Source organism: Dermacentor andersoni, chromosome 1 (genome assembly GCF_023375885.2).
Source record: "Dermacentor andersoni chromosome 1, qqDerAnde1_hic_scaffold, whole genome shotgun sequence".
Lineage (NCBI taxonomy): Eukaryota > Metazoa > Arthropoda > Arachnida > Ixodida > Ixodidae > Dermacentor > Dermacentor andersoni.
Window position 1 is genome coordinate 186,840,818 of NC_092814.1, and position 24,203 is coordinate 186,865,020.

The 24,203-nt window shown below is 49.4% G+C and overlaps 1 protein-coding gene across 2 annotated transcripts in view; it reads right to left on the bottom strand.

The window, feature by feature from the left end:
• Nucleotides 1–24,203, bottom strand: part of LOC126547089 (serine/threonine-protein phosphatase 1 regulatory subunit 10-like) — a 65,543-nt gene that overhangs the window by 16,987 nt on the left and 24,353 nt on the right. For both annotated transcript variants that reach the window (XM_050194948.3, XM_055062875.2), the window contains exon 3: nucleotides 2,939–3,036. In XM_050194948.3, coding sequence (XP_050050905.2) covers nucleotides 2,939–3,036 — 98 coding nt within the window. The remainder of the gene's footprint in view (nucleotides 1–2,938; nucleotides 3,037–24,203) is intronic.

Consider the following 24,203-nt stretch of genomic DNA (forward strand, 5'->3'; position numbering starts at 1 on the left):
ACGACGTGCCACCAGTTTCTTAATGCGATGTGAATAAGCGCTATTTTATTAGAGAAAGCATTTAATGGAGAATTGTTTCATTACGTCCCACAAGCGTAAAACAATGTACTTGTAAGGAGTAGGCGCGCCACACTTATCTAATCCACAGGTTTTGCCGAACCTGGCGCACATAAAATACAAACCTGAAAGCTGCATGAAAAAATTCGCTGTCCCTTAAGGAACGTGTAAACGGACGCAGGGTACAACCCAATAGGTCCTGCGGTAAAAATAATCACCTGCCGTGGTTGCTTAGTGGCTAGGGCGCTGCGCTGCGAAGCACGAGGTCGCGGGATCAAATCCCCGCCACGGCGGCCGCATTTCGATGTGGGCGAAATGCAAAAACGCTTGTGTACCGTGCAATGGGTGCACGTTAAACAACCCCAGGAGGTCAAATTAATCATAATCAGATCGTGGCTTTGACATGTAAAACCCCAGAGTTCATTTTTTTATTTTCATATAAGAACGGAGACACCCTTAAAAATCAATGCTTTAGCGCTTTCATTTGGTGGGACCGTTTTATACAGCGTGTAACTTGCGCCAACAATGCACGTCTGGCACAAATGACGCCAAGTGCCTGAACCAGGGCGGCCTTTCGAAAGCCACCTCGCCTATGATTAAAACCTTGTTTTCTGCACCGGAAGCCTCTCAATCCCAAACTGTAAGCAGATGGGCCGTGACGCGAGCCGGTGTTGTACGCCTGTGTTGCAAGTCCTTCCCATTGTTCAGCTAAACGGCAATGAAATGTGCTGGCGCCTAAGTGCTACATCAATAGCAGCCGATGTCCAGGTACAACGCAACACGCTGTAGAAAGCGTTGCACCAGAATCATGTTAACTGTTACTGTGCCCATAACCCTGCAGGAGTTAACTGAGCGGAGTCGCAACAGAGTGTAGACGCGGTCAGCTCGTCTCTCGATGTCGACTCGGCACAGGTCACCTCGGTTGCACCGAGCTTTGAAAATCACCTACTGCACGGAGGGGGTAGCTCTATTATGACACAGGTGTTCTGGTAGACTGACAAGAATTTGCATATAACGTACCACAAACTTGCAAGCCAATACAGGTGTACCGACCGCAGTGCTTTTAAGGCTGAACCTTTGTAGGCTTTCCGCCTGAAACTTCGGTCGACATGAGTATTGACATTAACGGCAAAGCTCTTCAGAGCTGTTGTCGCACCACATTTTGTCAGTTTCTGCATTGACAATCGGCACACGAGCGATTCTCAGTTAATAAGCCTTACAGCCTCAGCGACAAACCCATGTCCATTTTGTGCAATGCAATCGGGACACGTATTAGCCGGTGACGGAAGCAGTGCAGCGCAGAGGCATGTATCCAGATTCGGTGTGGTCTGTCCAAGAAACTTCGGCCCGGTCAGACTAACGTTAACCGTAGCAGCGAAAAACTTCTGGTTACGTGCCTGGCTGCGCTGGTTCTTGCCATTTTCTTTTAGCTACAGGCAACAGATGCCCAAGTCTGTCCTTGTCAGGTGCACCACTCGCTACATGTGGAGCTTGTTGAACTGACAGCCGGTGCCAGTCGCCGCCAGTGTTGCGGCGTTCAGGATCTGCAATGCAGTCATGCAGTACTGGATGGAAACGTCGATTATTAATGCTGCTGAAAGGATAGTTACAACGCGTGGCTCTCCTGGGCGCTGGATAAAGATCGTGTCATTGAGCAGGTTGTTCTACTTCCAGGGCGTCGCTTAACACTTGTCACCACATTCGATGGCCTGAGGATGGGGATATAGTAGCTGAGATGAGAGACTGCTTCCAAAGAAACAGCCCAAAATTCCATCAATGTTCATTTATTGGGCACCAGACAAAAGTACAGTTTTCCTTTTCTCCATTACAGGAATGAAACATGCTGCACACATCAATATCTCCCGGGTGAAAGATTCAGCAATTTAGCCATGCACTATATAAGTGCCTGAGACCTACCACCGACTACGGCGACACTCTTAAAACAACTGCCGCGGGCAGCTTTTTCTCCACGAGTTACCGATAATTCATCCCTTAAATGGTGAGTACGCGATGCCAGCATCGCTAAAGTCGATTCCCCGAGAAACTCCAGCTTCCACTTACCTGCAAAGTCTTCACAGAAACATGCTTCAGCTTCTCAGATGGGGAATATGGAGTAGCTGCCAAAGCAACGGGGGGGGGTTCCATACATATACCCCCCATCGTCTTCGTGCTCCGGAGAGGGGAGGACGGCCGGCTAAGACGAAGGCAGAATCGCTTCTTCAGCCCTGCCATATCGCGCTTAAGCTGGGTCGAGAGCAAGGCGCCCTAGCTTCACACAAATTCTACGCGCACACCCAACCCAACGAGCCCTGGCACTGAAAGCGTAAGCAAAAAGTGCTCGCACTACACATCAGTAAGAAGTCAGTCCCTCAAGACCCACGCGCGCCGTCCCCACCACGATGGCGCCGCAGCCACTTGGCGAGCGATGCGTCTTGCGCAGCCCCAAGCAAGCGGCGTGGGTGCGGAGTGTCCTTACTCTTGGCTTGCCAGTTACACACGTTGTCGCCAGCCGACGGGCCAGTCTCCGACGGCTTCCAGACGGCAGGTCCCCTTGGCGATCCGCAAAGGGTGCTAGCGATCACAGTGGGAGACGGGTAAAAAGGAAACGGGGAGGGAAAGAGGGAGGGAACGCAGAGAAACGCACACACGAGGCGCCAGTCCGGCGGGACAGGCGCCATTTCCTCCAGGGTCGGAGAGCGAGCTGGGCCCTCCCCGTCCTGGAAAAACAAGACCCGCGTTTCATAGATGCAAAGGGCAACAAAATCCCAGCTCCCACGGTGAACCACCCATCAACCAAAAAGTTCCAAAGAGCAGCCAGTAGTGTAGTCATTACTCAGGAGTAGCAGCCAGTGAGGACAATAGTGTAAGGCGAGGTCCTCACCTAGACAACCTGGACACTTCATCGGAACTCCGGATGCCACCTTCCGGCGACAGCAGAGGAGACAGTGCCTTTAGCAGCTGCAGCGGGTCAATTGGAGCCTGAAAATAGACAAAATAAGTCCGGTGAGTACAAAAGCAGGCATACAAGCGAGGGCGCGGCACGGCTGCGTATGTGGCAAGTATTACAAATAAAATTAGGCCACGTGGCAACTGGGCTTTGCGTTTGACGGGTACGCCACACTAGTACCGAACTTTGCTCGACGATGATGGCGGCATGTAACATTTGACAGCATTTTTACTGGTAGTTGCGGATTGGAAACATTACGGTATGCTTTACATTTCTATAACAACCTCCCTCGTGGACAAGTGAACATGAGCCTTGTGGTGATGAAACAGGGCACGCATCCGAAAACCTACAGGTTTTGGATGCGTTAAAGGGGTCTTGAACCCCTTTATACAGAAATCAATTTAAGTTGATCCCCTTCGCCGTGCTCCCCCACTCTTTGTTCAATGCCTCGCACTGCGAGGATGAAGGCTGAGTGGGCGTGCCCACAACGCTCAACCTACTGAACGTCAATGTGGTGCGCAGCTCAAATTCGATTTTGGTTGCTCACGGAAACGCCACTACCGATTTTGGCGCCTACGACGCGCCAAACTCGAAGGCATGCGCTGCCATGTTGCTACAACTCATTTTTGTAACGCTAAAATATTCAGAATCTAATGCAAAAACAAGCATTTATACGTAGCACGTACGTATGGAACAGTATGTAAAGTTTATTCCGCATATTTCTTCAGCATGATCGAATGAATATAAAATATTGATGCAAAATAAGGATGCGTTTGCAGTAACCTAAAATAGTTGGCGCCACCATACTGGAGGAGACTCGGGAAACGCGTTGATTAGGGATAGCCCCTCGTCGTTTGCGCCTGCGCGCCTGTACGGAGTAGATGGAACATGGCGGCGCCTATGCGGTTGCTGATTTAAATCCATGGGCGCTATGGAGTGGTTTACCTCTAGAGTTGGTTATATTATCTCGGAGGCTATCCCTCAACTTACCGTGGAGTTAACAGGGCCACATTCCTTTGCTGTGCTACTGAGTACTTTGATAGCTAAGCGCGGCTTTCTCGCACCGACTGGCGTAAGTAGCACATTTCCTTTCGCACTTATCTCTACGGCAATCACACAATTTCCGAGGGTCGAACGAAATGTCGTCTATGTTGCTCATATGGCGACACCTCGAAAGTGTGCGACTCAGAAAGCAGACGACCTGTTCTAGTCGGATGTTGGCGCTCGGGCAGGCACGCGCCTGGAGCCAGATCGCTCGCAAGAGACCACGTGGTTGTCTTCAGTGAGCGGGCTCGTCGCGGCATTTCTCAGGATCTACGTTTTGTAGAAGACGCGCTACATGCGCTACAGCTGTACCGCGTTTGCTATATGAGCACAACAGGGCAGGCGTGCGCGTTCGCGTGCTACTTGGTGCCGACCAGCTTTGTCCTGCACCAGTTTGACGGACAGTAGCCACAAGCTCATTACGCAATAGCTCATTACCAAGCGAAGTCTGCGAAGGCGTCTAGCCACGAGCGGCCAGACATGAGCGCGCGCTGGCAAGCATACGCGTGGTCCGACTTAAGGTTTCGCGTGCTTCGAGGCTAGTTGAGTGTTCAAAAGTAATCGAAATCGGCGAGACCTGACGGCTACGGCACTCGTAAGCAATGTGATCAAAGTTCCTAGACGGGCGTGCCGAGCGTGAGCAGACAGTAGTCTGCTTCAGGAAGTACGTGCACTCTTAATAAAAGTTTACACCCCTTGAGTTGTATCTTGCCACACAACAATAAACGTCATCCGTCTTTTCCGCATTTCCTTTCTTTAACGTTGCGAGCCTGGTACTTCCCAGTAATGAACGGCATGCGCGTTATCAGCATGACATAACATTGCCGACGGGACAGTAGCGGCCGCGGCGTTTTCAAGAAAAGAAACGCAAGCAAGGCAGAAGACGATTACCGCTGTGTGGCAGATGTACACCCCAAAGGGTGTAAACTATTTGCAGAGTGTAGAGATTCTTATCAGAATTCAAAACGAAGAATTTCGGTTACCTCAGTCTGTTTAGTAAACTGCGTCCACAAATATGCACAGAAACAGCAGGAAGAAGCGCAATGATCCAAACAATTTCTGATTTATGTTGCATATCGGCCAATGGCAGCGCTCTATGGGAATATGCCCGCTGACGTCAAGGGGCAGTCGCTGGCAGCCCCGAAAAGGCAAGAATGCCTCTGCTGAATATAGCGTTCGAGAAAAAAAGCGACTGCGCGCTCCGCGTGCTGAAGCCACTTACACTTCGTGTAAGGGGACATCGCACTAGCGCGTAAAATGTTTTTCATGTCCGTGTCATTTTTTACTCTCTACGTCCCCTTATACGAATAACCACCAACTAGCCCAGCTCATTGCCTTAAATGAATTCCTTAAACTTCCTAAAGCAGCGAAACTCTCCTCCTCCGCCTTGACTCCTTGTTTCTCCTCTCTTTCACGCTCCCTCCTCGACCCTGGTGCCGCCTACACTGCTCAACCGTAGCATGGCGCCAACATGTGCTCCTCGCCACTCCTTAGACGCTTCTCGAGCAAAAATGGCGCTGACGCACGGCGCGAGCGACGCGGCGTCGGCCTCGGCCAGAGCGCACGAGGAGGCGGCGGCATTCTTCAAAGCGTACAGCTACTTTTCGAAGTTTAAGGGGCTTTACCGCATGCGAGTCCCACGCGCCGCGCACGAGTGCAAAATTTGGCTGAGATACAGCAGCGTATGCTATCCGCAGAATGTGTTTTTTATGCAAACCCGAGGGGTGGTTCAGGGCCATTTTTAATAATTTGTCATTGCTGTGAGTTAAGATTAAGCGAAATAATTTCTTTTAAGGGGGATGGGGGCGCTGAGCGATAGGCATGGTAACTTAACGCACCTACGGCGAATTCCGCTCGAAACGTGCGGTTCCAGCTATCATCGGCGCCGCCAAACCACGCTAAGCGCACAAACGATGCAAAATCCTTCAAAACGGATGTCCGATAATTTCCTGCGTATGCATACACAAGGATTCTAAGCACGCAGTTCAGCAAAGTACGTTACGCTGACATTACGTAACCTTTATTAATTACTTGTAGGAACCGTGCCCACTACGCACAACGAATGCCTTCAGTTGGTATTTGCTATTAAAGCGCGGTCACGTCAGCAACCCCCCCCCCCCCCCCCATGTAACGACTGATCTTGAATATAAAGCATACGACGGGTAGCGGCTACAGGCTTTTAAGCCCTTTTAAAGGCATGAACTGTCTGATAGTGCACCACTAACTTCGGCACGAGTAGGCGCCGCGATCGCGCTTATCTTTCGCGGCGTGATTGTGAAAATGAAGGAACTTGTCGGTGGTATAAGCACTTGTTAAATGTAGTTTCAGACCACACAAGACGCCCCACAAATTCTGTCCGATACAGCTTGGCAGGTCGGGGCGAGCGGCTTCGGGGCAGGTTGCATCAAACCGCCTGCAGCAGCTGGGACGAGTTGACTCGCTCGGTCCGCCAGACAAAACGCTCGTAAACGCGGTCGTTCAGGGATGGATGACGACTGAGCTGTGACGATTAACGAAGCAAGGAGAAACCGATTTTTATACACCCGCTGTGGCCCCGAGCCTCGCTAGCCTTTCTGTTCTGCGCGAAAAAGCCGTCGGGCGATAAAGCGGATTTTCGCTTTGCTATACCACTAGCTCACAGGAGTGGGTGGCACCTCAATTAGTAAACACTGAGTTTGAAAACTCCCCAACACCTCTACCAACCGCTTTCTGGTCTACGACCGAATACGACAGTTATGGCCTGTACGTATACGTATGGGCAACCAGCGCTCAATCTTCGCTAGCCAACGCAGCGGCGTAACCCAGCCTAGTGAGCCGAGCCGCCAGTGACATCTTCAGGCTCCTGGCTTGTTGGAAAGTAGAAGCGCATGCGCTCCCTGTAACGCGCATTGCCATGGACAGATGTTGGCGGCACGCATCGGGCTAAGCGAACGTGGATACAGGCGAGCGTCTGTTATCGCCTCATGTGTCGTGCCACATTCACGGCCTCTATCGGACGGCGACAGCTTATTTTAGTTGCACGCCTCCTATCCAGCGCTGGTTCGCCGTTGCATTTTCACTGAATAACGGAGCGATAACATGGATGGTAGCAGCAGCGCTAGTAGTGACATCCCGCGGCTGCTGTTTGTTCAACCACTAAACCTCATACATTCTTGTTTGGTCGAAAAAAAGGCACAATAAATTAATGATAACGTTAATGCCGACGCATCTAAGCCTGTGCCTAAGTTCGGTAAGAGAGATTCTTGTTTGGGAAGGAAAAACATGGGGTAAAGTGCAGCGCAGTAACTGTCTCTCAGATGAGGACACCTCAACCACGCTGCACAGGGGGGAAGGGATAGATAAGAGTGGTGGAAGAAAGAGGGAAGGAGCAGCAGCGGTCGAACCGCCGTTAGGGTGGCTAGAAGGGGAGGTGTGAATACCGGCGGCGCTTTCCTTCGGGCGCGCGTGACCCCCTTGCGCACCGATGCCACCAGGGGGAACGTGGCGCTGCTGCTCGCGGCGTGGTATTACCACAGAACTATTGGTATTACGGCGTGGTACTCCCGCGCTGGCCTGCGCCCTCCGCTGCCAGTTGGTCTCTTCGCCTGTTTTGGAGTGTTCCTCCCGACATTCGGTCATTCGAGAGCGAGATGCTGTGGACCACCAAAGTTATATTGAGCACCGCAGCGACGCACGGCTAGTTTATTACATCGCAGGTTATGTGGTGAGAAGGCGTGTTTTGCCCACACATTGTGAAGACTGCGAAGCACCAATATCCCCAGAGAGCTTCCACCAGAGGCATCCAAAGAGTGGGACCTTGAGGGCCTTTTATATCCCTCAGAATCGTTCTATAAGCTGGACAATGCCCTTGAAAACAAGCTCACTCGTTTATTCAGTGTAACACCCGCCGTACGTGGTTGCTCAGTGGCTATGGTGTTGGGCTGCTGAGCACGAGGTCGTGGGATCGAATCACGGCCACGGCGGCCGCATTTCGATGGGCGCGAAATGTGAAAACACCCGTGTACTTAGATCTAGGTGCACGTTAAAGAACCCCAGGTGGTCAAAATTTCCGGAGCCCTCCACTACGGCGTGCCTCATAATCAGAAAGTGGTTTTGGCACGTAGAACCCCATAATTTTTAATTCAGTGTAACACGCTAGCATGCCGAAGCTGCGGCCGAGATTTTGCAGTCAATTGGTTAAATGTCAAAGATTGGTTGCCTAGACCGTTCTGCTACCCTGACAGCCTCAGTTATACGTTTTTATTGCCTCACAAGGATACACTTTTTGCTTAAAGGTGTCAATCAGCAGAGCAGTGAGAAGAAACGGAAAACACTGAAACCTTGTGTGTTGTAAATTTTTTTGCTCACTTGTAAATAAACGATTTCATGACCAGATCTGTTGCTTCACTGTCGGCAATCATAGTAAATTTCTTATATGAGCGTCAAAATGACATGCTACAGGTCTGCAAGCGCAGACAAAAAGTGGTTTGTAAATACGTCCAGACTTTATCAGGTAATGTCTGCAGTTTACAGGTCTTACGGCACGCATAGGGTGATTGACTGCTGATCTCGAGGACGACGGTCGCATTTTCAGGGGGGCGATATGCAAGGCGCCCGTGTGCCGTATGATGTCAGTGCGCGTTAAAGAACCCGAAGTGGTCGAAATTATTTCCAAGCCCTAGCTCCTAACACCCAAAGTCAGCTCACGAAATGCGCACAGACAAAACGCGTTTGAATCTCGATAGAGTGCGAACTGGGCCCGTAAAATTTCACAGGAGTAATGATTTGGGCTGACATAACATTGTTTTCATGATAAAGATTCATTCTTTGACGCTCGCAGAAAGCGCGGGATACCCGAAACGGGCTCACTTTCACTTCGGTGGTAGAGATGCAGCCGACGCGAGGCTGGCGAGGCGCTCATTTCGGCTGCGTGCTTACCCCGCCTTGGTCAACAGCGCCGCCCCGCGGCATCGGTGTGCTGTGGGGTCACGTTTGTGCCGCCGGTATTCACACCTCCCCTTCTAGCCACCCTACCGCCGTAGGTGTGGGGAGGGGGCTCAGAGGCGATCAGCTAGGGCGATGTCCTCGGCGAACACCAGAATCGCTCGGAAGAGGCGCTTCTGGCTCGAGATGCAGCCCGAGGGGTGCAGTAGATTGTCCACCGTTGCACAGGGAAGGTTGTGTGTACGGTAGACTTTTGCGAGGGCCGCGCGCGCGTTCGATAAAGTCGGGCACTCACACAGCAAGTGTTCTAACGTTTCGGTCGCGCCGCAGTCCCGGCAGAAAGGGGAGAAGGCTCCTTGCAAAAGTTCGGTAACAATTCGGTAATAACGATTCGGTGTGCTCTGGTCGAACTAAGATTCACAATTTGGCGCCACTAGCGCTGTGTTGTCACACGCCGTTTTCTGCCAGGTATCTTCGCACACAGAAATTTGAGGGAAACACGAGCTCGGAGTAATTAGTTTTAGAATAGGGGCCCCAAAGAAATAGCGTCGAAGCCACTGCGCATGCGCGAGACGCAAACTGCGTTTGGGTCTTGCGTTGGGAACGCTATTTCGCCGATTTAGCGGGAGCTCAAATAGCGTTCCCAAAAGCTTTGCGTCAACAAACATGGCGGCACCCATCGAAGCGACGGCTCTAACCTAGCACCAAACTGGGTTCGATTCGCCGTAATGCGTGAAGTTCGCAAGCTAGGAGAAGTGACTGCAGTTATCGCTTTCTCTCAACTAGCGTGTGTTATGAAGATTGATTCATTAGACGCCGCTGATTCCGAATTCGAGTGTGGATTTTATGGCTCGTAGGCCTAACACGGCTAAGCTTGGCTGGTGAAGGCACGTAAAGTTGGTTTTGTTGCTCCAAACTAAGCACAACTAATTGTTTGCTGCTTGAAGAATAACCTCTCAATTGTAATTAAACGCGAATACACGCAAGTCAAAATTACTATTCATATCATAAGATGGTATATTTTATTTAATTATTTTTAATCGTTTTTCTTAGACGCCGTAGTGGCGCTGTCAGCGCAAGACGCTATCTGCAAACGCAAAGCCCTATTCTAAAACTCTTCACTCCTGCGTGCTCCAACGCTAACACCTGCAAAGCTCTTTAGGGCCCCAAAATATTGGGGCCCCTATTCTAAAACTCTCTACTATTCGCTAATACTTTGACCGCTGGCTTGTTCTCGTTTTATATAGATAAGTTACGAAACCTAAGCGCTAGATCCAAGAACGCACGCAAGCACATGCAACGTTTAACGCAAGGCTGTCGACGACCAAAATTTCTCAATTTTACAAGTCTCCTTATGTTCGGTTATCTGAGCCGACCTCTCATTATGGCACGTTATGGCATTATGGAATGGAATTCTTGTCACAATAGTGGGATAAAACAAAAAAAAAATCTCGTAAATATGGCACCTTGTGGTCTTCCCAATTGTGCCGAATTTATCACTAAGGAAATATTCGCCATAGTAATTTGCTGCAAAAGTAGACAGTAAATAAACCAACAGGCCCGAATTAAAAGATATGCAACCATGACCAGTAACGCGCTCGCCCACCCCGAACCTCCAGCTATGGTTACGTCAGAGCAGGAGTACACGTTTACACTTACGGATTACTGCCCCACGAAAATTATTGAGGAATTGGCCAAAATTATTCGAGTACTTCGGCATTACTTTTCTCCAACTTTATTAACATTGCATAGATACAGTAACAAAAGCAGGCTTTGCACTTTATCTTGTGCGGCCCTTCATATATATCTTAATTACACTAGCTATTACTAGCGCAATTAAGCTGCAGCGACACTGAAAACTCAGTCGAGGACGACAAAGAGAAAGGAAGGGAGGTTAACCAGTTCGTCAGATGTGCGCGCTGGGGGGTAAGGCGGTGTTGCATACGGATCTTGCACGCAAGATTGCCGTTACTAAGCGTCTCGGTCCTCTATAAAGCGCAGGGCGCTTCATTTTTACTTGAAGACGCTCCGGCTTGGGCCAATGAAAAGCTGAAAAGATGGTCCGTATGTGTTTTCCTGATATTAACGTCGTAAGTGGCCTTTGCTATCAACATACCAGCACGGGTTTAACGAGGAAACAAATACTGAGCCATCGGGTTTGCCTGTCTGAACATGCGCAATCGCGAGGCTACTGCGTGGCAATATCTCAGACGGTCCACTGTAGGTTTTGCCAAATTCAGGTTCCCAAGGTTGCCTCGCTTGCTACAGCTTGTCCCGTCAATAAAGTAATAGGCTGCATGTAATTGCGAGCGTTACTGTGTAAACAAAGTAATCTTACATTACAAAATTACCAATAAATGTGATTACAAGTTATCACTACATGTAATTCGCTACGTACAAGTCTGCTTCAGAGAATACTTGGCCAAAACTTGGCAGTGAGCTTAGACCGGCAATTTGTTCTTTCAAAGTTTCATATGTGGTGTCTACAGTAACTAACCAAGAGGAGACAGTACGAGCACATAATACGGGACCGTCTGATTGTACACCGGGAAACTGGAGCAGGGGCAGATAATTCTGTAAATTCTGAAAAGATAATTCTGTAAAAAAAAAAAAAATTGTTTCTCGCCATTAGCTTATGTAAATTGTTTTTCTACAACACTTATTTTTCCATAAAATATACTTCGTTAAGCGCAATCGCTCTGTTGGAACGGATCGAAACGCCGGAAAGCTGATCCCCGCAAATCTAACTGTTAAACTATATTTTAAACTAAAGGCGAAAGGTGGATAGCAGCTTGCAATACATTACTGCTAAATTACTTAAGCTGGCAAATAAGCATTAGCGAAGTTTGGAAGCACGCTCAAACCTAATGCCACAAAGCGGGTAATTTCAAACAGCCCCTACACATACCGTCGTACTTTTCTTAATTCTTAAATTGCTGTTTTAACTGGTCTGTAGAGTATCGCCCTCGGTCTCTACACAACTAAAGGGAGAGGAAAGGAGAAGAAAGCGAGTAGTCACAAGACTGGTAAGAAAAACTGTGGAAGGGACGCCTGGACACGTCAAAGCGTTCAAATATCCGACTTTTTGTATTACAACAGAGCCGAAACGAAAACAGATGCAATTGTTTCTGGCTATTAGTTTATGCATATTGCTTTTTACCCACATCCTTTTTTTCTCTCCATGAGCTTAGCTCGGCAAAGTTGCTCTATCGGTAGGAATTAAACGCCCGGAAAGTGTTAAATTGCTGTTCGAAATGGTCTGCAGAATAGCGCCCAAGGTTTCTCCACAACTAAGTGAGATGAAATTATATATATATATATATATATATATATATATATATATATATATATATATATATATGCGTGTGTGTGTGTATGTATATCAGAGAGAGAGAGAGAGAGAGAGAGAGAGAGAGAGAGAGAGAGAGAGAGAGAGCGTCTTTGGACACTGATCACGAATTCTAGCGATCGCAAGACTGCTAGGAAAAACCGTGGGTCGCCTTGACATTTACGACGTACGCACGTAATCGCGTTCAAATTTTTGGATTGCAACAATTTATGCATGTTGGTTTTTACCACTTTTTTTTTCTCCAAGACCTTGGCAAAGTCACGCGTATTGAACCTCCGTACAGCTTGCACCCGCAAAGTTTATCATTTAGAACTAGCGCCAGATGGTGGACAGCAGTTTGCAATATACAGTGTGTCTACTAAATTTCAAGATTGACAACACTGCAAGATAACCGGTGGAGCCAGCAAGCGGGAATTGTGTGTAGTTTTTAGTGTCGAGTGCGTTGTGCTTTGTGTGAAGAATTCAAGAATTTATGTTCCGAATTTTTTGAGGTAAAGTGATTTCAGTGAACTGTGTTTTGTGTGTTCATCATTGATAGTAAAGTGGAGCAGAGAGTAGCCATCAAGTTTTGTGTAGAACTTCGCAAAACAACCACGGAGACAGAGGACATGATTCAGACAGCTTACAACAATGATGCTTTTTCTCGAGCGAACATTTTCGTATGGCATCGTCGTTTTCATGAGGGTCGGGAGGTGGTTACGGACGACCTTAGACATGGCCATCCGACAAACGTTCGAACTGACAAAAATGTTGAGAAAGTACGAAAAAGCTGGCTGAAAATCGCTGTCAGACCCTCAGGATGATTGCTGAGTACTTGAACATTGGTAAGGATACTGTTCGGAAGATCGTAGAACAAGATCTACACAAGAGGATTTGTTCCAGATTTCTGCCCCACAGTCTGACAGAAGAGCAACAAGACCGGGCGTCTTCGTGTCAGGAGTGCGTGGTCCAACAGGCCGAAAATTACCGAGGAATGGACCGAGACAATCAGCAGTATGGGTGCGGAAGAGTTCCCCACTAGAAAAACTCCACATCCAGAAGTGCGAAGACAATGCTAGTGGTGTTTTTCGACTGGCAAGGTGTTGTGCATAAAGAATTAAATGATGAGGTTTTACGTGCCAAAACCACGATCTGATTATGAGGCACGCCGTAGTGGGAGGGGGGGACTGGAAATTTGGACCGCCTGAGGTTCTTTAACGTGCGTGCATAAAGAATTGATTCAAGAAGCACAAACTGTGAATGCTACCAGGCACAGAGACTGCATGCTTACTGCAAAAAATTCAACGGGTCCGTCTAGAAATGGTTCATTCGGGCGACTGGCTCTTGTTGCACGACAATGCACCATGCCACAGAGCCATTTAAGTACAGACATTTAAAAAAAAAAGCAAAAAAAAAAAAAAAAACAGGTAACATGTTTCAACCATCCGCCCTACTCACCTGACCTGGCCCCAGCAGACTATTTCTTTTTTTTGAAAGGTCAAAATGACGCTGACAGGAAAACATTTTGACTCAATTTCGGACATCGAAAGGGCTGCGGTGAAGGAACCCAACACTGTTGGACAAGAGGACTTCCAGAAAGGAATCCAGAAACTACAGAGCCGCGCAACTGGCTGTATACAACAAGAAGGGTCATATATTGAATATTAGCAGCCAAGCAAGGCAATTCTCTTCTGCATTATTTTCTGATAATGCCAGTCTTGAAATTTAGTACACAAACTGCGCTACTAAAAAAACTTAAGGGGCCCTAAACCACGTTTTATCGAAGTAGAGAAAGGCATTTGAAGCGAAAATAGGCTATTTCAGAAAGATATTGGCCGCAAAAAGTACTTCAATGCGTTCAGCAGAAGCACTCCGCTTCTGCAATCAAACACATTGGCAATTGGCAATCAAACACGGCCCCCGCTGTGCTCCCGTTTCTTCTTCAATGCCTTGCACAGTGCACTGCGAAGGCTACGGCGCAGGTGTGCCCACAACGGTCTGCCTTCTATATGTCACTGTGGCGTGCAGTTCAAATTTCATTTCGGATGTCGACGTAGACACCACGACTTCCGCCTTTGGTGCCTACGAGGCGCTAACGGTAAGCCACCAAACGCGGTTGTCCTCAGCGAGCCGCAGCGTGATGTCAGCTATCGGCGAATAGCAGCCGGATAAGGGAATGACTAGATAAAGCGTCCAATTATGAAATAAAGCGTCCATAAGAGTGAGTACAGGGCCTTCTGTTGAAAAGAGAGCGTTTGAGAGAAAGGCAACTTCGCGATCCGCTTGCGAAGCTCCACGCGCCGCGTGCGACAGCAAAACATCGCCGAGATGTCCACGGCAGCGTATGCTACCCGCGGACTATGATATTTCACCAAGTCTGAGGGTGAATCAGGGCCCCTTTAAGCTAGCGAATAAATATTGGCAAACTTTGGGAGAAACATGGGCTCAAACCTAGAGACATCAAGCGTGTTCATACAAACGGTGTCAGCCCTGAATGCGCAACCTGGTTCAACTGGTATACAGAGTAGCACCCTTGGTCACTCGATAGGCAAGTCTCACCGCGAATGCATTAGCTGTGGCGCGGGGCTAGGCGTTTTCGCCTATGATCTCGAGCTCGCCGAATCGCTTAGGAGACTGAATTCTCTGCCATTCTACTTGAAAATTCAGTGTAAAGGATGTTTAAGTGTTCTGGTTTAAATTACTACACTCCTCTGCGATGATCTAGCGCCAAACGGCTTTCCAAACATACACTAGTGGAGCAGAGCCTCGCTGAGCGACCCAACGGCGTAAATGTCATCTGGTTAAAGGCCGGGCTACATGGAGCGCGAAGCGACGAACTTCGCTCCGCGGCGGACGCTCGACCCTCAGCGTCCAAAAACTTGACGCCCGCCGGCGATCCTGCTCGATCAGGAACACTTCGCCAAGCAAACTTTGCCGCCGGAAGCGGCGAGCGCGCGTCCCGCTCTTACTCGCGCCTGCGCACAAACGGCTGGCGATCCCCCAAATGAAGGCTAAACCCCATTAGCGCGATTCTGTGCGCGACAGCGACGAGCGACGGGTTCGCGCGACGGATCGGGCCGTCGCTTGAACAGATCGCTCGGTCTTGTCGCGCGATCGCTCGGTTTTGCAAATCTAGAATTCGTCGCTCGTCGCCCGGAAGTGCTATGAGCGACTAGCCAATAGCGCAAAGCCGGAACTGGATGTACATAACTCCAGTACTTCCGATTGCCGCTGGAACGAGCAAACGATTGAATTTTTATAGGTGCAAGGATAAGAACCTACTGCAAGACTTTCAGAAATATTTTATGCTGCTTTTTACAGTAAAATACATCAAGTTAATAAAGCACGCGTCACGCTAGTTTCGGCGCCTATATTGCTGCCCTCATACCGGCAACACTGGGGAGACGTCGCTTGAAGTCGTCGCTCGCATGGGGTACAACTTGTACGCGACGAGCGAACGCGACAGCCATCTCCATCGCGTCGCTTGTCGCTGTCGCGTGCAAGATCGCTTGCATGGGGTTTATACTTGAACGTCTCGTCGCCGCCACAAGTTTTTCCTTTTCTTTTTCTGAGTGCCACGAGCGGAGCGCTCCGTCTGTCGCGCTGCCGAGTGTCTTGAGCGCTGTGTGCCTTCAGGGAGAAAGGGACGGAGATATTACAGTCAAAAGCCGACTGCGCCTGATTTCCAGGCTGTTTGCATCTGTGTGGCCCAGACGGCCATGGATGGCGGCATCGAGAACGCGAGCCGCTGACAGGCCTGTTGCACGCCAAATTTCGATAACGCTCCGCTACCCTGTCCGGCGGCAGTATACTAGACGCCGCGACCGCCGCCGCGCTGTCGCTTGCAGACTTACGCGTGAAAAAGGAAGCATCCACACTATACAGGCTATACAAGCACTGCAGTACTGTACAGGCACCAAGCTCGTGCCATAGCACAACGTAGTCAGACGGCGCGATGCCAGCACGCTAAAATGCTTACAGCTCAATAGAATGTAGAAATTGCTTGTAAAAGCATCTGTTTAAATAGTCTGGCAACACTAATACAGAGACGGCAACGCGCAGCGCCGTAAGCCTCTTTCGCTCCATGTAGCCAAGCCAGCGAACAATCGGCGTCGTGCCGCCGCGTCTATATCTGCGAAGTTCGCCGTGAAAGTTCGCGCCAGGTGTGCGGGCCTTAAAGGGGCCCGGAACCACTTTTAACGCGACAGCGTTAAGGATCCCGTGTCGCAGATCAGGTGTCGGCGTCCCGCGTCGTTTCGGCAAAAAAGATTTTCGAGCCACACATACCCATGCCGCTCATGTGACGCAAGGAATTCACTGAACTAATTGAATTTCTCACGCTAAAATACGCAGACAAATCGCTAACTACAACTTACGCACAACCTACAGACATGATAGCTCTCCGATTGTAATTAGAATATACGAGAAAACAATTATGTTACCCGAACCCAAACAAACTCCTTTTCCAGCGTTTCTACAATGCACAGACCGGAGAGATTGCGTCCACCATTTGCGCACGCTGGCGCGTAAATATCTCAAGAGTCCACGGAGCGGCATGCGCGCTTCCTTGAAACACGTCCAGATGGCGTTCGCCTCTGCAAGAGGCCGCGTTTCGGACAGAAAGCCCGCCTTCGTGCACAGCGTTCGCCGCTAGCGTTTCCCGGTAAACATTACGGTTACATACGCTGCAGTTGCCGGGAAGCGTGAGAAGCAGTCACGGATCTTCGAGCGCTATCGCGTTCCAAGGTGAAGCTTGACGGTGCTTCTTTAATGCCTTGCACTGCCAAGGGCGGGGCGGGACGTGGCCACAACGCTCCACCTACTGAACGTCACCGTGGCGCGCAGTTCAAATTGTCCTCAGCGAGGCGCATAGCCAGTGGACTCGTCGCGCAACCCCATGGCGGCCGCGTCATCTAGGCTAAGTAGTAGACCGAAACTATATGCAACTGTAGTACGTATGCGCAGCGCTTCCATTGTGCACTACAGGGTTTGAGTGCGTGCTCGCACTCATATGCTCCAGTCTGACTGTGCTACGTAGTGGGATTGGCTGTCCTTCACCAGCTTGACCGACGGATAGTAACGACCACTTTGTCGAAACGCAACGAAAACGTAACCGAAACGTTATTTTGGTTCCGAGTGAAACCAAAATATTTTTGATCGGCTTGCGGTTCAAGGGGAAAATCGGCAATCCGAAACAATCGACGTAAGCCAGTGTCAGAGCTAGCGCGTATGTCAGGGTTTCGCATAAGCGCATATCTCATGCAGGGATAATGCGAGCGATAGCCGGTCGAGCGCTCCACTAACCTAAGCCTGCTGCTCGATGCACTAACCGATCGGCATCGCAGCAAAACCTAGGCGTCGCGCGTTGAAGAGCTTATCGTTCGTTTTCTACGGGTACAGCGCTTTCTTACAGAAGCTTTATTCATTTTATCGGAACAGCGGTGTCGCATTTCGGAGAGTACCCTCAATGACGTGCTGCTTCCGAGATCGTGCTCAGTGCCTTGACTCAAGGCACTGAGCATTATCTCAGAATTCATAATTCCCTTATTTAGAAAGATAAACACCGTGTGTTAAGGTTACGCTGAAAATTTCTGCATGAGAACCAAAACCGTTATGAATCGTTACGGACCATTTTTTTTTTTTCGTTCTGGAGCAGAACCGGAATCGAACTTTCTGTAGTGGAACTAAACTAAAACCAGAACGAAAAACATTTCGTACTGACACCCTGGTAGCGACATCTAACTTGCGCATTCTGAAGGGTTATCAATAAGTCCGTCAAGGCGTCCAACTAGGAGTGGCAGGAGTCAGCGCTAGCTGGTAAGCGTGAGCAGACGATAGTCGGCATCTTCCGGAAGTACGTAATTGTTGAAATTTGAAAGCAGATTATCGCTTACTTCAGCCTGTTTATTGAACTTCTGGATCATTACTGTTATGAACAGTAATGATCCAAACACCCTTCTTGACTGATGTCAGCTATTGGCAAATATAAGCCGCGTATGGGAATCTGCTATATTACGAAGTGTCCAGACACAAAAAGAAAAGAGTGAGGAGCAGGCATCTGTTGAACAGAGCGTTTAAGAGATAGGGGCATTCGAGCCTCGCTTGCGTGCTCCACGCGCCGCGCACGACTGCAACACTTGGCCGAGATGGCACAGTGGAGATGTATGTGGTTTTATGTGCCAAGACCACGCTCTGATTATGAAGCACGTCGTAGTGGGAGGCTCCGGAAATTTGGACCACCTGGGGATCTACGTGCATTTAAATCTAAGTACACAGCTGCTTTCGCATATAGCCCCCATAGAAGTGCGGCCGCCGTGGCCGGGATTCGATCCCGCGACCACGTGCTTAGCAGCCCAACACCATAGCCACTAAGGAACGAGATGTTAACAGTAGCGTATGCTATCCGCGGACGAGGTTTTTACAGCGAAGCTGTCTATGGACCCCGCGATTTCTTCGTGACGTAACGACGGCAGAAAACCATAATCGATCGCCCATACCCCCAAATGCAATGGTTCATGCCCCCGTAACATACAGATCATACGTTTCAATGAAGAACAAGTTTAAAACAAGCATCCGTACCACATAATTGATAAGGCGCTCCTGTGCCTACAAGCAATGCGAAGCACGTAGCGCCCCCCGCATACGTTTCCGGATAAACATTATTGCTTCGCAAGCTGCCGCGGCGACGGCCGCTTGACTGTAGCATACAAAGCAGGGAGTGACGTAACTACACTTTCATACTTAAGAGAAGACCCTGCCTAGCAATTGATTTGTGTTGTGCCAGGGCTATCGGAAGGCCGCGTATAATAATGACTCCTGAAGAGCAGCGTGCACACGAGGCGCGGCGAATTTCCCTCTCTGGTCCACTCTTTGTAGGTGCACGAAGTTGCGGCGCAAGCGAAGTCGCAGGCCGCCGAAACAACTTCGGCTAATAAAGTAAATTGCATGTGAATGTCGCCACGTGAATACTTTCAACCTACGTCGCAATGGACACTCGTTCTAGTTGTTCACAACTTCGCTGTCTAACCACCTTCACATCATTTTTTTCAGGAAGCCCGAGGGGAGGTTCAAGACCCCTTTAACGTGACGTGGCGGCAAACGCCCGCGCCGCGGAAAAACTTCCACGATATTGCTGGCGCAATCGGTGGGTTCCGCCATTAGCGATGCGCAGAGAACCTGAATACAGGGTGGTGTCGGCCTTTGAAAGGTTAGAACTACATGCACGTACGTCACGGAAATGACGTGACTGAAGAGCACGCTAGTTTTCTAGCATCCGCGCGAGATGGCGCCACTAACAATAATGTTTAAAGCTGGGGCGGAATCGGATAGCGATTGGTTAGAATTGTGCTTGCGTCGCCGGCTGCGAGAGATCGCGGGGCGGCAACGCAAATTATGAACACGTCACGCATTAGTAAATCGTTTTCAAAGCGAACCCGTCATAGGCTAAGAGCGGAACCGGCGAAGAGGTAGTTCGCTTTGAGTTCAGTTGCTTGTGGCTTGCGACCCTGGCCGTGCTACCCCTGAGACATGAGGGGGTCGCGCGCACGTGCGTTGGTTGCTTCGGAGGCTATCACTTGCCTTTTATCGTCTGCTTGGCGTTGCTCTTTCGGTGTCGACGACGGCTGGAAGTGCGATACGCGATGGAAGAGATGACGCGAAGTCATCTGCAGCGCCACTGTCGGCTTTCTAAGCAGACCTTTTGCAGGCTACTCCATGAACAGGAGGAGAATCGGGACAAGAGTACCAGTAGCCATTCCATGGAGAAGACAGAATTACGCGCTGCGGTTCAACGCCACCAGCATGTTGGAAGGGAAGCATTAATCGGAATGGCCTAGATCTCTGTTGCCGACACTGTCCATTAAGTTGCTCTCGCAAATACTGTGTTGGCCGGTAGAAGGGCTGGGTCAGCTTTCCTGTGACCCCCGCTACCAAAGGCAAGGAGATCTTTGCATGGCGAGATCGAATTTCCGGGCTACTGCCAGAGTCCATAGCTCGCAGATGGCCATTCAGCAGCCGGAAGGGTTCAACCCAGGCAACTACAGCGCTTCCTTTGTTCTGCCGATAAGACTGCAGAGTCAGGAAGGGAAGATTGTGGATATTTCCTATTTGGCTGCCCTTCTTGCTCTAGTTCGGGAGTGCCGCACGTTCATTCTCAATTTCACAGCACAGCGCGAGCCGTCAGCACCACGCTTATGTTACTTCGCACAGATAATGCAGGGCCCGTATACCATAATGTTCGATTTCATGTTTACATTGCTTTTATCACGCGACGCGCCGAGGGGCAGAATGCAGCGATAACGGCAGCGCGGCGGCGTGCAAGCCATGTCGGAACCGATGACGATGAGCGAAAAAGAAAAAATTGATACGGACCGTTAGTAAAGGTTGCACAAAGGGCCAGTTCACGGTTCTATTGCACTCGCTACTTAGGAAGTGCTGGCAGTGAATTCCTGGTGCGTGCATCACGAAAGCTCCTGGTAGCAAACGACATGGCGCTGCGCTCTGCCTGCATGCCAACTCGTGCATTTTACTCATGCGATACCACCTGTCGGCTGAGAATTAAAAAGAATGACAATAAATGAATTCAAGCATTGCGTAAACGCCCGGCACCACATGTTCATACTCAAAAACTTGCCACATTTTTTTACTTTGTATTTAATGAGCAAACAGGAACATTGCGCAATCATTCGACTAGCGCGCAGTATGACGCGCACTTCAGAGGTGGCGCCCTCTCGTCTATTTGCCGCGTCCTCCTCCTCTTCCACGTCTGCCTTGGGACGTGGAGGCGGCGAAGCGAACCGTTCGCTTTCCGAAGCGTTAAAAAATTTCGCCCCTGGGCTCCACTGAAAATTTAACGCGTGCGCTTACGTGACTGAAACTACATCACGAAAAGAGCACGCTACTTTTCTAGCATCCCCGCGAGATGGGTCCCATTTTTGTCACTCTGAGCTTTGTGCTCTGACGGTCTGCGGTGACGACGCAGTTTCGCCGCGTGGATTATCTTCCGAGTGGGATTGACCGATGACGCCTGGTTTCCTTCGGAGTGCAGTTTAAACGCCCTGTAGCAGTGTTTACACGCCGCTTACTGCATCGTTTGCAATGGCACACAACAATGGTGAGGCTTATGCGCCGCAGAAAGGCATCGACGTCAACGGGCGACTGCCATGACATTGACTACTCTGGACCAGCGAGAGACACGCCAGCGGGAAGCACAACGTATTCGCGCGTACCGGAAGGCGCACACTACCAACTGTGCCTCTCGAATTCGTGAAGCTGAGCGCGTCACCAGTTACCGGGCTGTAAAAGACACTTCCGAGTCGCATCAAAATGTCCCTAGTAATAGACACTGCAAATTTATGGCCTTGCATTTCTTAATGTCCAACAAAGCTGCAACTATTACTATGAAAACACGTTTCACTTTCGTGTGATGACCGATTCCTATGAAAGAGATGAACAAATTTTTTACAACCTCCTTGTAAATAGAGGCAGTACCTTCGATTATGTCCCCACCCTAACACAGCCCTAGAGTGCGTGTGTATACGAAGGCTATCTAGCAATGCACGGAATGCAAACCATCTGGTGCTGCAACAGGCAATCGAGCTTTGCATCACGTGACCAAACTCACTGTTGGAAACACTTTCTGGTGTCCTTGTCAAGCTATGCGCTACGGACAGCACCGACGACCACACGAAACTGAAGAACAAGTTAAGCTGGTGCATGATATATAGCATCCTGTTTCGAGATTGGGCATCCTGAATGAGGAAGGGTGGACAGCGGTTTGCAATACATTGCTACAGTCCGTAACGCGCCCATTGGGCATCGTTAGCCCGCTAACGATGACTGGAAACGCCGCTCACAGACACACTGCGCTATCGGACGTGAAGGAGAACTACATTTTTGTTTGCTAAGCAGTTCGCTTTTTTTTTTTACCCCCGGCGGTGATTTTTAACGCGCTCCGAAGTATTCGCGATCGTCAAAATAGAAAGCAAAAATGGCCGCCTCCGGGAGCGGCGCGCGCGCGCAGCTGATTTTATCGATGGATCGGGCACTAAAAAAGTTTGCACCCTTTGGGGGCTTATCTTGTCCCCAAACAATAATCGTCATCTGCATTGCTTGCGGTTCCTCTCTTGAAAACACGGCGCTCGCTACTTTTCTGTCGTGAATGCTGTGTCAAGCTGATAACGCAAAAGCCGTTTGTGACTAGGAAGTACCGCGCTCGCAACGTTAAAGAAAGGAAATGCAGGCAAGACATGACGATTATCGTTTGGAGACGAAATACAACCCAAAGGGTATAAACTTTTTAGAGTGAGCAGCAACAAGTCTGAGGATGCTACATTTTCGTCGGACGTCTGACTCAGAGCGACGACGACACAAGCCAGCCCGGAAGATCGGCGGCAGCAGCCCGACACGCGAAACTGTAGTGCTCGAACTTATTTTATCCCACAACCTTGAATCTGGTAATTTGTTTTTTTTTTACATTCATCTCGTTAATAAAACTTATGCGTGAAAAGTGCATTCATTCTGCTTTTTGTTTATGTGATACAAAACATATCGAGTGCAGTAGTTCCTTAAGAAAAAATCTGGCGTTACCTATAATACCTATTTCCCCCACGGTAGGGAAAGAGTTAAGCAGGCGGATGAGCGTTAGCAAACTTTCGGAGAAACGTACTCTATCTCTAACCCAATGCCACAAAGCGTGTTCATTCAAACCCCCCCATCGCTGAAACTTTTTAATGGTCTGCAAAGAAGTCGTGAGGTGTTTTGTCGAGCTGTTCTTGTTTATTAAAATATACGATGGCTACGAGTGTGAAAACACATGATCGAACCTGCCGCGGTGGTTTAGCGGCTATGGTGTTGCGCTGCTAAGCACGAGATCGCGGGAACAAATCCAGGCTGCGATTGCCGCATTTCGATAGGGGCGCATTACAAAAACGCGCGTGCCCCGTGCATTGGGGGCGCGTTAAAGATCCTCTGGTGGTCAACATTATTCCGCAGTGCCGCACTACGGCGTGCCTCATGATCAAATCGTGGTTTTGGCAGGCAAAACCCCAGAATTCGATACACACGATCGAGAAATGTAGACCTGCATGGCCTCTCAGATTTCCTAGTGCATCATCGCAATAGCTTTTCAAGCTGATAGTCATATTCTGGGAGCGAACGGTAAACACGAGCTTCTGTAATGGGTGAAAAAAAAAAATTTTTTTTTCGACATAGCCTCAAGCTCTTCCCCAAAGCTTGGTCATCAGTATAACGGAATTTATGCTCGAAAACCTGCTCTACCAGTCCAAACGAGGTTTCAGTACCTGCTTGTGACTATAGTTGGTCAATGCAGAATAGGGCATATATTTTTTGCGGCTATTGGGTGACAATTTACACTTGTGAGCCGCTCCTTACGCTATTGTCAAAGCCGATTAACTTATTCATCCACTGCTATTTTCATGCAGGACAAACTGTCTTCGAAGCATTGAAACTACCCCATGCTGTCACCTCACCGCAGCGCTTGCCCGAACTCGGAGGATGCCTGGTGTCCTGCGCCGGTCTTCGCCAGATGGAAACTTCGTCCCAAACCATGCGTCACTATGACACAGTTAAGGCCTATTTACGCCGGCGGACCGACAATGCCCGAACCAACTGCGAACACTACTACCATTCTTGGTCAATAGCGCTAACAAATTGACTAATCGGGGACGGTGCAGAATTCTTACAACACAGCAGCAACTGCTATTTCCTGACGCACATATATTTTATGCTAGCTTTTATTCTTCCCTACTTCGCAGCAGCACTTCAGTTCCTGTAGACAAAATGCACCCAAAACAATGCAAATTGCCGAAGCGGCAAAGCTGTTTGCAACCGCTTATCACTCGCAGCTGCCAGTGGGAATATACACTAACAGCCGTTACGAGGCTA